The following is a 12,492-nucleotide window of genomic DNA, read 5'->3' as shown; positions in this document are numbered from 1 at the left end:
GACCCACTCGAGAAGGTGTCTAGGGTGAGGCACCTTCCGCTATTCGAGAGGGCGCCTGCGGCCTACGTAAGTGGTGCAAACTTCTTGTCTTGAAGTTTTATTGGTCTCCCGCGTAAACCAAGCTACTCAGCCTCTTTTCTCCACTGAATTTTCCTACTGAGCTATCCTCATTCTATTATTCTTTACATCTCTAATTAGCATATAAATAGTCGCCTAGGCCGTCTCTCCTTCGAATACCCTGGATCAGCTGGGGCTGGTCCCCAGCAATTTCCTTTGGACATATATCCAGAAATGGGATGGCTGCATTATATGGTAGCTCTGTTTTTTAAGTTTTTGAAGAACTTCCATACATTTTCCGGAGTAGCTGTATCCATTTATAGTCCCACCAACAATGCACAAGGGTTCCCTTTTATCCACCAGCCTCATCAACATGCTACGTATTGTTTGCTTTTTTTTTTTTTAATGTCATACTAACAAGTGTGAGGTGATATCTTATCATGGTTTTGATTTGTATTTCCCTGCTGGGTAGTGATATTAAGGATCTTTTTATGTACCCGTGGGCCATTTGTATGTCTTCTTTAGAAAAAAAAATCTCTTTTCAGTTTCTCTGCCCATTTTCTATTTTTATTTGCAGTTGACTTGTATGAGTTCTTTGTATATTTTGGATATTAACTCCTTATCAGATATATGGTTTGCAGATATTTTTTTCTGTTCTGTAGATTGCCTTTTCATTTTGTTGATTGTTTCTTTTGCTGTGCAGAAACTTTTTAGTTTGATATAATCCCATGTATTGCTTCTGGTGTCATATCCAAAAAGTTGTTGACAAGACCATTGTTTGGTCATGGTACCCTTGCCAAAGATCATTTGTGCATACATGTGAGGGTTTATTTCTGCGCTCTCTATTCTGTTGCGTTGGCCATGTTTCCTTCTTTATGCCAGTACCATGACTGCTATTTCTTGACCAGTTACAGCTTTAGCATCTCTCTAGCCTTCTTTCCCTTGGGTAAGATTTATTAACATACTGAATCATAGAATCACTCCCACTTCCTGACAGCATCCAATCCAGAGCAAAGTCCTGCTTCCACAGTCCCTTAGCCCTAACCCATTTAATATAAGCTCAGATCCTCTAATGCATGCTAAGTCACTTCAGTTGTGTCTAACTCTTTGCGACCCTATGGACTGTAGTCCACCAAGCTCCTCCGTCCATGGGATTCTCCAGGCAAGAATACTGGAGTGGGTTGCCATGCCCTCCTCCAGAGGAACTTCTGGACCCAAGAGATTGAACCCAGGTCTTTTAAGTCTCCTGCACTGGCAGGCGATTTCTTTACCACTAGCGCCCCATGGGAAGCCCAAAATCCTGTAATAGGATCTTCCTAAGACAGAAATGGTATGGACCTAACAGAAGCAGAAGATATTAAGAAGAGGTGGCAAGAATACACAGAAGAACTGTACAAAAAAGATCTTCACGACCCAGATAATCACGATGGTGTGATCACTGACCTAGAGCCAGATATCCTGGAATGTGAAGTCAAGTGGGCCTTAGAAAGCATCACTACGAACAAAGCTAGTGGAAGTGATGGAATTCCAGTTGAGGTATTCCAAATCCTGAAAGATGATGCTGTGAAAGTGCGGCACTCAATATGCCAGCAAATTTGGAAAACTCAGCAGTGGCCACAGGACTGGAAAAGGTAAGTTTTCATTCCAATCCCAAAGAAAGGCAATGCCAAAGAATGCTCAAACTACTGCACAATTGCACTCATCTCATACGCTAGTAAAGTAATGCTCAAAATTCTCCAAGCCAGGCTTCAGCAATATGTGAGATCAAATTGCCAACATCCGCTGGATCATGGAAAAAGCAAGAGAGTTCCAGAAAGTCATCTATTTCTGCTTTATTGGCTATGCCAAAGCCTTTGACTGTGTGGATCACAATAAACTGTGGAAAATTCTTCAAGAGATGGGAATACCAGACCACCCGATCTGCCTCTTGAGAAATTTGTATGTAGGTCAGGAAGCAACAGTTAGAACTGGACATGGAACAACAGACTGGTTCCAAATAGGGAAAGGAGTTCGTCAAGGCTGTATATTGTCACCCTGTTTATTTAATTTATATGCAGAGTACATCATGAGAAACGCTGGACTGGAGAAACAAGCTGGAATCAAGATTGCCCGGAGAAATATCAATAACCTCAGATATGCAGATGACACCATCCTTATGGCAGAAAGTGAAGAGGAACTCAAAAGTCTCTTGATGAAAGTGAAAGAGGAGAGTGAAAAAGTTGGCTTAAAGCTCAACATTCAGAAAACGAAGATCATGGCATCCGGTCCCATCACTTCATGGGAAATAGATGGGGAAACAGTGGAAACAGTGTCAGACTTTATTTTTTGGGGCTCCAGAATCACTACAGATGGTGACTGCAGCCATGAAATTAAAAGACACTTACTCCTTGCAAGGAAAGTTATGACCAATATAGATAGCATATTCAAAAGCAGAGACATTACTTTGCCAACAAAGGTTCGTCTAGTCAAGGCTATGGTTTTTCCTATGGTCGTGTATGGATGTGAGAGTTGGACTGTGAAGAAGGCTGAGCGCCAAAGAATTGATGCCTTTGAACTGTGGTGTTGGAGAACACTCTTGAGGGTCCCTTGGACTGCAAGGAGATCCAACCAGTCCATTCTGAAGGAGATCAGCCCTGGGATTTCTTTGGAAGGAATGATGCTGAAGCTGAAACTCCAGTACTTTGGCCACCTCATGCGAACAGTTGACTCATTGGAAAAGACTCCGATGCTGGAAGGGATTGGGGGCAGGAGGAGAGGGGATGACAGAGGATGAGATGGCTGGATGGCATCACTGACTTGATGGACGTGAGTCTGAGTGAACTCCGGGAGTTGGTGATGGACAGGGAGGCCTGGCGTGCTGCGATTCATGGGGTCGCATAGAGTCGGACACGACTGAGCGACTGATCTGATCTGATCTGATCTGAAGGCACCCCACTTGCCTGGAGAATACCAGGGATGGGGGAGCCTGGTGGGCTGCCGACTCTGGGGTGGCACAGAGTCAGACACGACTAAAGTGACTTAGCAGCAGCAGCAGCAAGGCACCCCACTCCAGTACTCTTGCTTGGGAAATCCCATGGACGGAGGAGCCTGGTAGGCTGCAGTCCACGGGGTCGCTAAGAGTCGTACATGACTGAGCGACTTAACTTTCACTTTTCACTTTCATGCACTGGAGAAGGAAATGGCAACCCACTCCAGTGTTCTTGCCTGGAGAATCCCAGGGACGGGAGCCTGGTGGGCTGCTGTCTGTGGGGTCTCACAGAGTCGGACACGACTGACGTGACTTAGCAGCAGCAGCAACATTCTCTTAAGACCTGCATTTCCCAAAATTCTACAGTTCATGATTGAGTAATAAACTCAATTTATTTAAAACTACACGTGGATTCTTGGTGGTCTTTGGAGTGCACTGACACAAAACCATGGGATCAATATTTTCAAACATACAGAATATACACCAACAAGAAGTCACATACCAATAAAAAAAAGGAGGGGGGCAAAAAGAAAAAAAAAGTAAAAAGTTACAAGAGAAGAACTACAAACAAATGATTTCATACGTACTGGAAAAGCGTTGTATTTCAAATGCATAAGATTATGGTACTGACTCAGTTGGTGTGACCATCATTTCAACTTGAATCCATTTTCTGCTTCTGCAGAAATCTATAAAAATCTCAACCCTAAGAGCCTGAGAAACCCTGTAGGTATTTGCGTTAGGGTTCAGAAGCGGCTGCGAATGGGGTTTAGCTCCGCCCAGGCCGAAGTCACGTCACCTTCCCCAGTAAATCCACATTCCAGCGGTCGAGGAAATCCTCCGAGGCAGCAGCGGCGCAACTCAGCCGGCTGGGCCTAAAGTAAGGACGTTCTAGCCGATTGCCTACTCGGTGGTAGGGCCAGCCGCTGCCCGGCCCCCGGGCGCCGCCATGTTGGAGGCGCAGGAGGGGAGCCATGGCTGGGAGCACCAGATCGGCAGCCAGAGCCGGGCCAGCTCTGCCAGGCATATGCTGGAAGTGCGTCCGGGGCTGTTCTTGGGTGGAGCCGCGGCCGTCGCGGAGCCAGACCACCTGAGGGAGGCGGGCGTCACGGCAGTGCTGACGGTGGACTCGGAGGAGCCTAACTTCAAAACGGGGGCTGGGGTCGAGGGTCTACGGAGTCTCTTCGTGCCAGCGCTGGACAAACCTGAGACCGACCTGCTCAGTCATCTGGACCGCTGTGTGGCCTTCATTGTCCAGGCTCGCGCCGAGGGCCGCGCGGTGCTGGTGCACTGGTGAGTGGTCGGGTCCGTGGGGAGAGCAACCTCACCACGCTTCTACCCTGGCCCACCTCACCCTTTGCCTCCCAGGGCCCAGAAGAGGACCAGAGGGCTGTCCCAGCTCCCTCTTCCGTAGGCTTGTGTCAGAGAGAGGAGTGGGCGGGACGCGGTCCCCTGACGAAGCGCAGGCTTTTCATTCATTTTGTTTATGTTGGGTCATTCTGCAGCCGCTGAGTTTTCCAGGGTAGGAGGAATCTTCAGATAAATGACTAAGTCTCTACACCTAAAGAGTTTAAATCTCTTCTCGAGTAGCCAGACACATACTGAGGAAATGCAGACTGGGATGCGAGGTGTGTAGTAAGAGAGATGAATAGAGGTTAAGGTTATTCAGACTTAAGAGGGAGAGCAGGCTATTTTCATTGTTCTTGTTTGGGGCTGGCGTGGCCAGTGTAGGGGAGATTTGGGGAGAGAAAAATTGATTAGGACGTAGCAGTGGCAGAAGGAGTATAATAACAACAGTTTACGCTTACTGAGTCAGCAATTTTACAGCCAGCCTTTGTTATAAATATTATATAAAGATAAAATAGAAGTTTGGGACCAGATCTCCAGGGCCTTTAAAACCAAGAGCAAAAGAGTTTAGATTTGTTCTCAAGCCATTCAGTTCAGTTCAGTCGTTCAGTCGTGTCCGACTCTTTTCGACCCCATGAATTGCAGCAGGCCAGGCCTCCCTATCACCAACTCCCGGAGTTCACTCAGACTCAGTCCATCGAGTCAGTGATGCCATCCAGCCATCTCATCCTCTGTTGTCCCCTTCTTCTCCTGCCCCCAGTCCCTCCCAGCATCAGAGTCTTTTCCAATGAGTCAACTCTTCACATGAGGTGGCCAAAGTACTGGAGTTTCAGCTTTAGCATCATTCCTTCCAAAGAAATCCCAGGGCTGATCTCCTTCAGAATGGACTGGTTGGATCTCCTTGCAGTCCAAGGGACTCTCAAGAGTCTTTTCCAACACCACAGTTCAAAAGCATCAATTCTTCAGTGCTCAGCTTTCTTCACAGTCCAACTCTCACATCCATACATGACCACTGGAAAAACCATAGCCTTGACTAGACGGACCTTTGTTGGCAAAGTAATGTCTCTGCTTTTCAATATGCTATCTAGGTTGGTCATAACTTTCCTTCCAAGGAGTAAGGGTCTTTTAATTCCATGGCTGCAATCACCATCTGCAGTGATTTTGGAGCCCCCAAAAACAAAGTCTGACACTGTTTCCCCATCTATTTCCCATGAAGTGATGGAACCAGATGACGTGATCTTAGTTTTCTGAATGTTGAGCTTTAAGCCAACTTTTTCACTCTCCTCTTTCACTTTCATCAAGAGGCTTTGTAGTTCCTCCTCACTTTCTGTCATAAGGGTGGTGTCATCTGCATATCTGAGGTTATTGATATTTCTCCTGGCAATCTTGATTCCAGATGTGCTTCTTCCAGCCCAGCGTTTCTCATGATGTACTCTGAGTATAAGTTAAATAAGCAGGCTGACAGTACACAGCCTTGACGTACTCCTTTTCCCATTTGGAACCAGTGTGTTCTTCCATGTCCAGTTCTAACTGTGCCTTCCTGACCTGCATATAAGTTTCTCAAGAGGCAGGTCAGGTGGTCTGATACTCCCATGTCTTTTAGAATTTTCCACAGTTTATTATGATCCACACAGTCAAAGGCTTTGGCATAGTCAATAAAGCAGAAATAGATGTTTTTCTGGAACTCTCTTGCTTTTTTCATCCAGCGGATGTTGGCAATTTGATCTGTGGTTCCTCTGCCTTTTCTAAAACCAGCTTGAACATCTGGAAGTTCACGGTTCACTTATTGCTGAAGCCTAGCTTGGAGAATTTTGAGCATTACTTTACTAGCGTGTGAGATGAGTGCAATTGTGTGGTAGTTTGAGCATTCTTTGGCATTGCCTTTCTTTGGGATTGGAATGAAAACTTACCTTTTACAGTCCTGTGGCCACTGCTGAGTTTTCCAAATTTGCTGGCATATTGAGTGCCGCACTTTCACAGCATCATCTTTCAGGATTTGAAATAGCTCAACTGGAATTCCATCACCTCCACTAGCTTTGTTCGTAGTGATGCCTCCCAAGGCCCACTTGACTTTGCATTCTAGGATGTCTGGCTTTAGGTGAGGGATCACATCATTGTGATTATCTGGGTCGTGAAGCTTTTTTGTACAGTTCTTCTGTGTATTCTTGCCACCTCTTCTTAATATCTTCTGCTTCTGTTAGGTCCATACCATTTCTGTCCTTTATCGAGCCCATCTTTGCATGAAATGTTCCCTTGGTATCTCTAATTTTCTTGAAGAGATCTCTAGTCTTTCCCATTCTTTTGTTTTCCTCTATTTCTTTGCATTGATCGCTGAGGAAGGCTTTCTTATGTGAAGGCATTGTAAGGTGTTAAAAAATTAGTGTAATTATTTTTCAGTAGGTAGTACATTCACATGGTTCAGACTTAAAAGTGAATAAGGAAATCAAGGAATACTTCTTTTGTGTAGCAGTAGTATTTCAGAGGCATAGGATTTACTTGAGTAGAAGAAGCAGACAAGAAGTGGACCCAAACTTTACCATTTATAGGGGGTGGGTGTTTTGTTTTTGTAATTGTTGCTATTTGATATTTTAAAGGTTTCTTTTTCAGTCATTCAGGGGTCAGTCGAAGTGTGACTGTAATAACTGCTTTTATGATGAAGACTGACCAGCTTACCTTTGAAGAAGCCTATGAAAACCTTAAGACTGTCAAGCCAGAGGCCAAGTGAGTTACTTGATATAGTAATAATTCTGCTTTTGTGATGCAGTTTTATTTATTTAAAGAAAATTTAACTCTGTATCTGTTTGCCCTTGCAGGATGAATGAGGGGTTTGAGTGGCAACTGAAATTATACCAGGCAATGGGCTGTGAAGTGGATACCTCCAGTGCAGTTTATAAACAATATCGTTTACAAAAGGTTACAGAGAAGTATCCAGGTAAGTAATAATTGGCAGTATGTATTCAGTCCTTTTTGGGCGTCCCTGGTGGCTCAGCCTGGGTAAAGGATCTGCCCACAATGCCGGAGACCTGGGTTCCATCCCTGGGTTGGGAAGATCCCCTGGAGGAGGTCATCACAACCTACTCCAGTATTCTTACTTTCGGAAATCCCATGGACTAAGGAGCCTGGCGGGCTATATAGTCCATGGGGTTGCTAAGAGTCAGACACAACTGAGCAACCGAAGCACAGCACATTCAGTCCTTTGTAGATGTGGTTTACTCTGACACCAGATGCTTCAGGTGCATTATTTCACTTTTGAAGCAGGTACTTTAATTTCATTTTGAAACCATGGTTTAGCAAGAAATAGCTTGTTCAGGGTCACATGGTTTGTAAATGGCTGGCTCGAACTTGAAGTCAGGCAGTCTGTGCCTGGAAGCCAAGGGCTGCATCACTGTGCTCTCCCACCTCGTCCTCATTCCTCAACACGGGAGATTTTTTTTAATTTCTGAGATTAGCATTTTGTTGTTTAGTTGCTAAGTTGTGTCTGACTCTCTTGTGACCCCATGGACTGGCTCCTCTGTCCATGGGATTTCCCAGGCAAGAATACTGGAGTGGGCTGCCATTTCCTTCTCCCGGGGATCTTCCCAACCTACAGATCGAACCTTCGTCTTCTGTATTGGCATGTGGATTCTTTACCACTGAGCAACTTGCCTCAGTTTGACACAAACTGAATATTGTCTGAAAATGTAGAGTTGATTTTGACAAATGGATATGTTTTATGTTACGTAGAATTGCAGAACTTACCTCAGGAACTCTTTGCTGTTGACCCATCTGCCATTTCACAAGGATTGAAAGATGGGGGTCTCTACAAATGTAGAAAGTGCAGGTAAAGTATTTTGTATCCTTTGGAGATTTTACTTTGTCTCAGTAGAAAAGTACTGAAAGTTTGAGTTTCTTAAAATCTTGTAGGAAGAATTTGTTTAATGGAATAATACAGAAATTTCATATTCAGATCTGGTTTCAAGGTGAATATGAATTCTTAAAAGTTATCTGGTTACTTGTAGAGGTTATCAAAAATTAAAATAGCATAATCATTGTTATATTAATTTGCCCTCTAAGAAATAACTGCACTTTTAATCTATTTTTCCATTCTTTTGGAAATCATTAATGTTTTTGTTTGTTTGGGGGTTGCAGGCGATCTTTATTTAGAAGTTCTAGCGTTTTGGATCATAATGAAGGAAGTGGTCCTATAGCCTTTGCCCACAAGAGGATGACGGCATCCCCCATGCTTTCCGCAGGCAGTCAGGCTCAGTGTACATCTTACTTCATTGAACCTGTACAGTGGATGGAATCCACTTTGTTGGGAGTGATGGATGGACAGGTGAGAACACATTTTACTTTCTTTAGTTTTATTATGTCATCTGTATTTTGTTCCTTCTTTCATTTTAAACCATGCTTTAGTGTTTTACTCCATCTTAACTGCTTTCTTTCTAAAGATTATATCTCTGTAGGATAGGCAAGATTCTATCAAAGATAAATTAGTTAATTAAAAACCAGGTGATCTAAAACAGTGATCCACTTTCTGGTTGAGAGCTTTTGGTCTCAGTTAATTCCTTTTAAGGCTATTGTTTATATTTTTTCAAATTAAGACAAACTAGAATATATTTAGCCAAACTTGAGCTTTGTAAGAAGTAGGGCCAATCACAGATTTTTTAAAGTTAGATTTAAAATTTCTTCTTAATCTTCCTTTTTTCTCCTTTGGCTCTATGTATCTCTGTTTTCTTGATTCTTTCAGTTTTATATATTTGTTATGAGATTCTTTTTCATTTCTTACTAATTGTAAAGAATGCAGCTCATATGAGCATCCTGTGACCGCTACAACTCTTTTTAGGTTTACTTGATATTAATGTAAAGATATTCTTAATCTAAGAGGTAATGATGTTTAAAGATTATCTAAGTTTGTATAGTGAGTTTTTATGAAACTCTCACTGTATTTCATTTGAAGAATACAATAATTTTATAAAATAGAGCAGATATATATTCACATTTTATATATGAGGAAACTTAATTTACATTAGTTAATGTCTTGCCTAGAAGGGGGTACCCTATATTCAAACCCATGTTTTCAGATGCTGCTGCTTTATTGAGATATAATTCACTTGCAATATAATTCACCCATGGAAAGTGTATGTGGTTTTTAGTATGTTTAGTATGTTTTCAGTGGTTTTTAGTATGTTCACAGGTTTTAGAATCTGTCACCATTGTTATCGCTACCAAATAAACCTTGTACAGCAGTCACTTCTGACTCTTGATACTATTTGTTGAAGTCCACTTTATTGTTTTTTCTTTTGTGGCTTATGTTTATGCCTTGCTGCTTTTATTTATCTTGGCTGCCCCTTGTGGCTTGTGGGATCCTGGTTTGCTGACCAGGAATTGAACCCTGGCCCTCAGCAGTGAAAGCATAGTCTTAACCATTGGATGCCCAGGGAATTCCCTTGCTGCTTTTATTTAATCTGGAAAGCATCCAAGATAAAGGCACTTATTTTATTTTTTTGTGACATATTCTAGGTCACATTTGTGCATACTTCTTTGTACCTTTATTTTCTTATAGAATATATACCTAAAAGTGGAATTCCTGGCTTGAAGAGTGTACATTTTAAAATATTACTAATATTCTGGGCTAACCTTAACAATGCCCACACAAATTTGCCTTTCACTAACGTTGAATGCATGTACTCACTTCCCCATACCGTTGGCATATGGATATTATAAAATCAGTAAGGTTTTGTCTGTCTATGAGATGAAAAATGTTAATCCTAAGGTGTCTTAATTTGAATCTCTATGACTGCTGCTGAGACCAACATCCTTATGTACTTATCAGCCATTTATACTTTGTTTCGCAGGAAATTTCCTTCATATCCTTGGTGCATTTCAATGGGTTTTGTCTTTTTCTAAGGAATTTAGGAGCTGTTTATGTCGTCTAGTGTTTCACATAATGCAGGTGTTTTATCCAGTCTGTTGCTTATCTCAGCTTTGAGATACACAGTTTTTTTTTTGTTTTTTTTTTTTTCAGTTTATTGAGATATAATTGATATACAGCATTGTATAAGTTGAAGGTGTACGGCACAAATGGTCTGACATACATATATTATGAATGTGGTTTTTTTAAATTATGGTAAAATAGTCATAACATAAATTTACCATTTTAACTATTTTTAGTGTGTAATTCAGTAGTATTGAGAATGTTCACATTGTGCAACCATCACCACCATCTTCCCCAGTTGAAATGCCATACCCATTAAACACTAATTAACTAATTACCCCTTAAACACTAATCCCCACCCCCTCCTCCCCAGTCCCTGGCAACCACTGTTCTACTCTCTGCTTTTATGAATGTGACTCCTCCAGGTGCCTCATAAATTTGTGGCTGGCTTATTGCACTTGGCATAATGTCCTCAAGGTTCATCCATGTTGCAGTGTGCGTCAGTTTCCTTCCTTTTTACTGCTGAATAGTCTTCCATTTTATGTGTATACCACATTTTTTTTTGTCTACTCATCTATCCACGGATATCTGGGTTGCTTCCTCCCTTTGGGTATTGGGAATAATGCTGCTATGAACATGGATATACAAATACCTGTTTGGGTCCCTGCCTTTATTTCGAATATATACCCAGAATTGGAATTACTGGTTCATACAGTAACTCTTATGTTTAATTGTTTTGAGGAATGTGGTATATTTTGTCAAACTAAAAACTTGTAGATAGTTATGTAATCAATTTTAGTTCTGAGTTTTATGTACAAACTTTCTTTATAGTTGGTTTAAAAGTAAACACATAATATGGTGTGTGGATAATGAAAGATTTTTCTGTCTCATCTTGTTTATGATGACACTGTATTTAAAGTGTGGATCAGGTATGCTCATGTCTGTACTGTTTGCTTGAAATGCTCTAGTCTTAGTACTAGCTAATTAGAAATAAAAATTTAAGTCTTTAGGTAAAAAAAAAAAGTCAACATATATGCCACAGTCATGAAGCCTTCTGTTTCATGCCTCAGTCTTCACCTTTCTCCTTTCATTCTGGAATTAATCTATTCCTTCTCTGTACTCCCAGAGTACAACATACTTAAGAATTATTGCAGTCTACTATCCCTTATAATAAATTGCCATTACGTTTCCTCTCACTGGTTAGATCATCAACTCCTTGAAGCTATGAGCCATGTCTTAACTGTTTTATATCCTGTGTTACCAAAGATAATTACTTGTTTTATATAAAAGTGAGAGAAGAACTAACACATCTGTTTTCTTTTAGCTTCTCTGCCCCAAATGCAATGCCAAGTTGGGTTCTTTCAACTGGTATGGTGAACAGTGCTCATGTGGCAGATGGATAGCACCCGCTTTTCAAATACATAAGAGCAGAGTGGACGAAACGAAAACGCTGCCAATGTGGGGATCACAAACAAGAGAAACAGGAACTTGTTTCATGTGATGACTTGCTGATATGTGCTGCTCTTCCTTATCGTCATCCGTGGCAGATTGTGTAGTTTTTAGGCTGTTAACATTTCATTTGCAATGTGAGAAGATAAAATCACTTGATGTTACTTAGAAATTATACATTGTCAGCTTCTTATTACTGTCTATGTAGAATACTTTGTATAGAAATCAGAACTTTTTAATCATGTAAATTATACTTTGATATTAAAATCTTCTATAACCTGGATACTTTCTTTATTTCATATATATTAAAAGTTGTGATTTTTTCCTCATCTTTTTTAAAAATTTATTTTTTAATTGGAGGAAAATTGCTTTACAATCTTGTGTTGGTTTCTGCTATAGAAAAATGCAAATCAGCCATAATTACACATATGTCACTTCCTTACAGTTGTGATTTTTGGAATGTTAGTTAAGAATTCTTCAGGTCTAGATGGACAGAATAATGTCCAAAAATTTTAAACTGTCATATTTAAGTGACATCCTTTTATTTCTAGAAATGTAAAGCAAATTTTCTTGGATGTGTTTTGACATTTTCTTTTAAGGGACATTAGTAAAGCTACGTAAGTCTGGATTTTTCTTGGAAATGTAGAAGGAAAGGACATCAGTAAAATGCTGACTAAAATGTCTTTTTTCTACTTTTGTTCTGGAATCCCAGTTATCTGAGTTTTTAGAAAAACGTGTTTAAGATACTTTTGGAAGT

At 41.1% G+C, this 12,492-nt stretch overlaps 1 protein-coding gene across 1 annotated transcript; it reads left to right on the top strand.

Annotated features, from left to right (window-relative positions):
* Nucleotides 1-3,860: 3,860 nt before the first annotated feature.
* On the top strand, nt 3,861-12,018 carry DUSP12 (dual specificity phosphatase 12). Its single transcript, XM_061400346.1, has 6 exons — nt 3,861-4,315; nt 6,977-7,090; nt 7,183-7,301; nt 8,093-8,189; nt 8,498-8,684; nt 11,611-12,018. The coding sequence occupies exons 1-6, from the start codon at nt 3,972-3,974 to the stop codon at nt 11,785-11,787; spliced, it is 1,038 nt and encodes a 345-aa protein (XP_061256330.1). The 5' UTR covers nt 3,861-3,971; the 3' UTR covers nt 11,788-12,018.
* The last annotated feature ends 474 nt before the right edge of the window (nt 12,019-12,492 follow it).

Source organism: Bos javanicus, chromosome 3 (assembly GCF_032452875.1).
Source record: "Bos javanicus breed banteng chromosome 3, ARS-OSU_banteng_1.0, whole genome shotgun sequence".
Lineage (NCBI taxonomy): Eukaryota > Metazoa > Chordata > Mammalia > Artiodactyla > Bovidae > Bos > Bos javanicus.
This window is presented reverse-complemented; position numbering and strand designations above follow the sequence as displayed.

Coding starts and splice junctions, on each gene's coding strand:
- DUSP12 (XM_061400346.1), top strand. CDS start 3,972: ATGTTGGAGGCGCAGGAGGGGAGCCATGGCTGGGAGCACCAGATCGGC. Junction 4,316..6,976: donor CGCGCGGTGCTGGTGCACTG/GTGAGTGGTCGG, acceptor TTTCTTTTTCAG/TCATTCAGGGGTCAGTCGAA. Junction 8,685..11,610: donor TGGGAGTGATGGATGGACAG/GTGAGAACACAT, acceptor GTTTTCTTTTAG/CTTCTCTGCCCCAAATGCAA.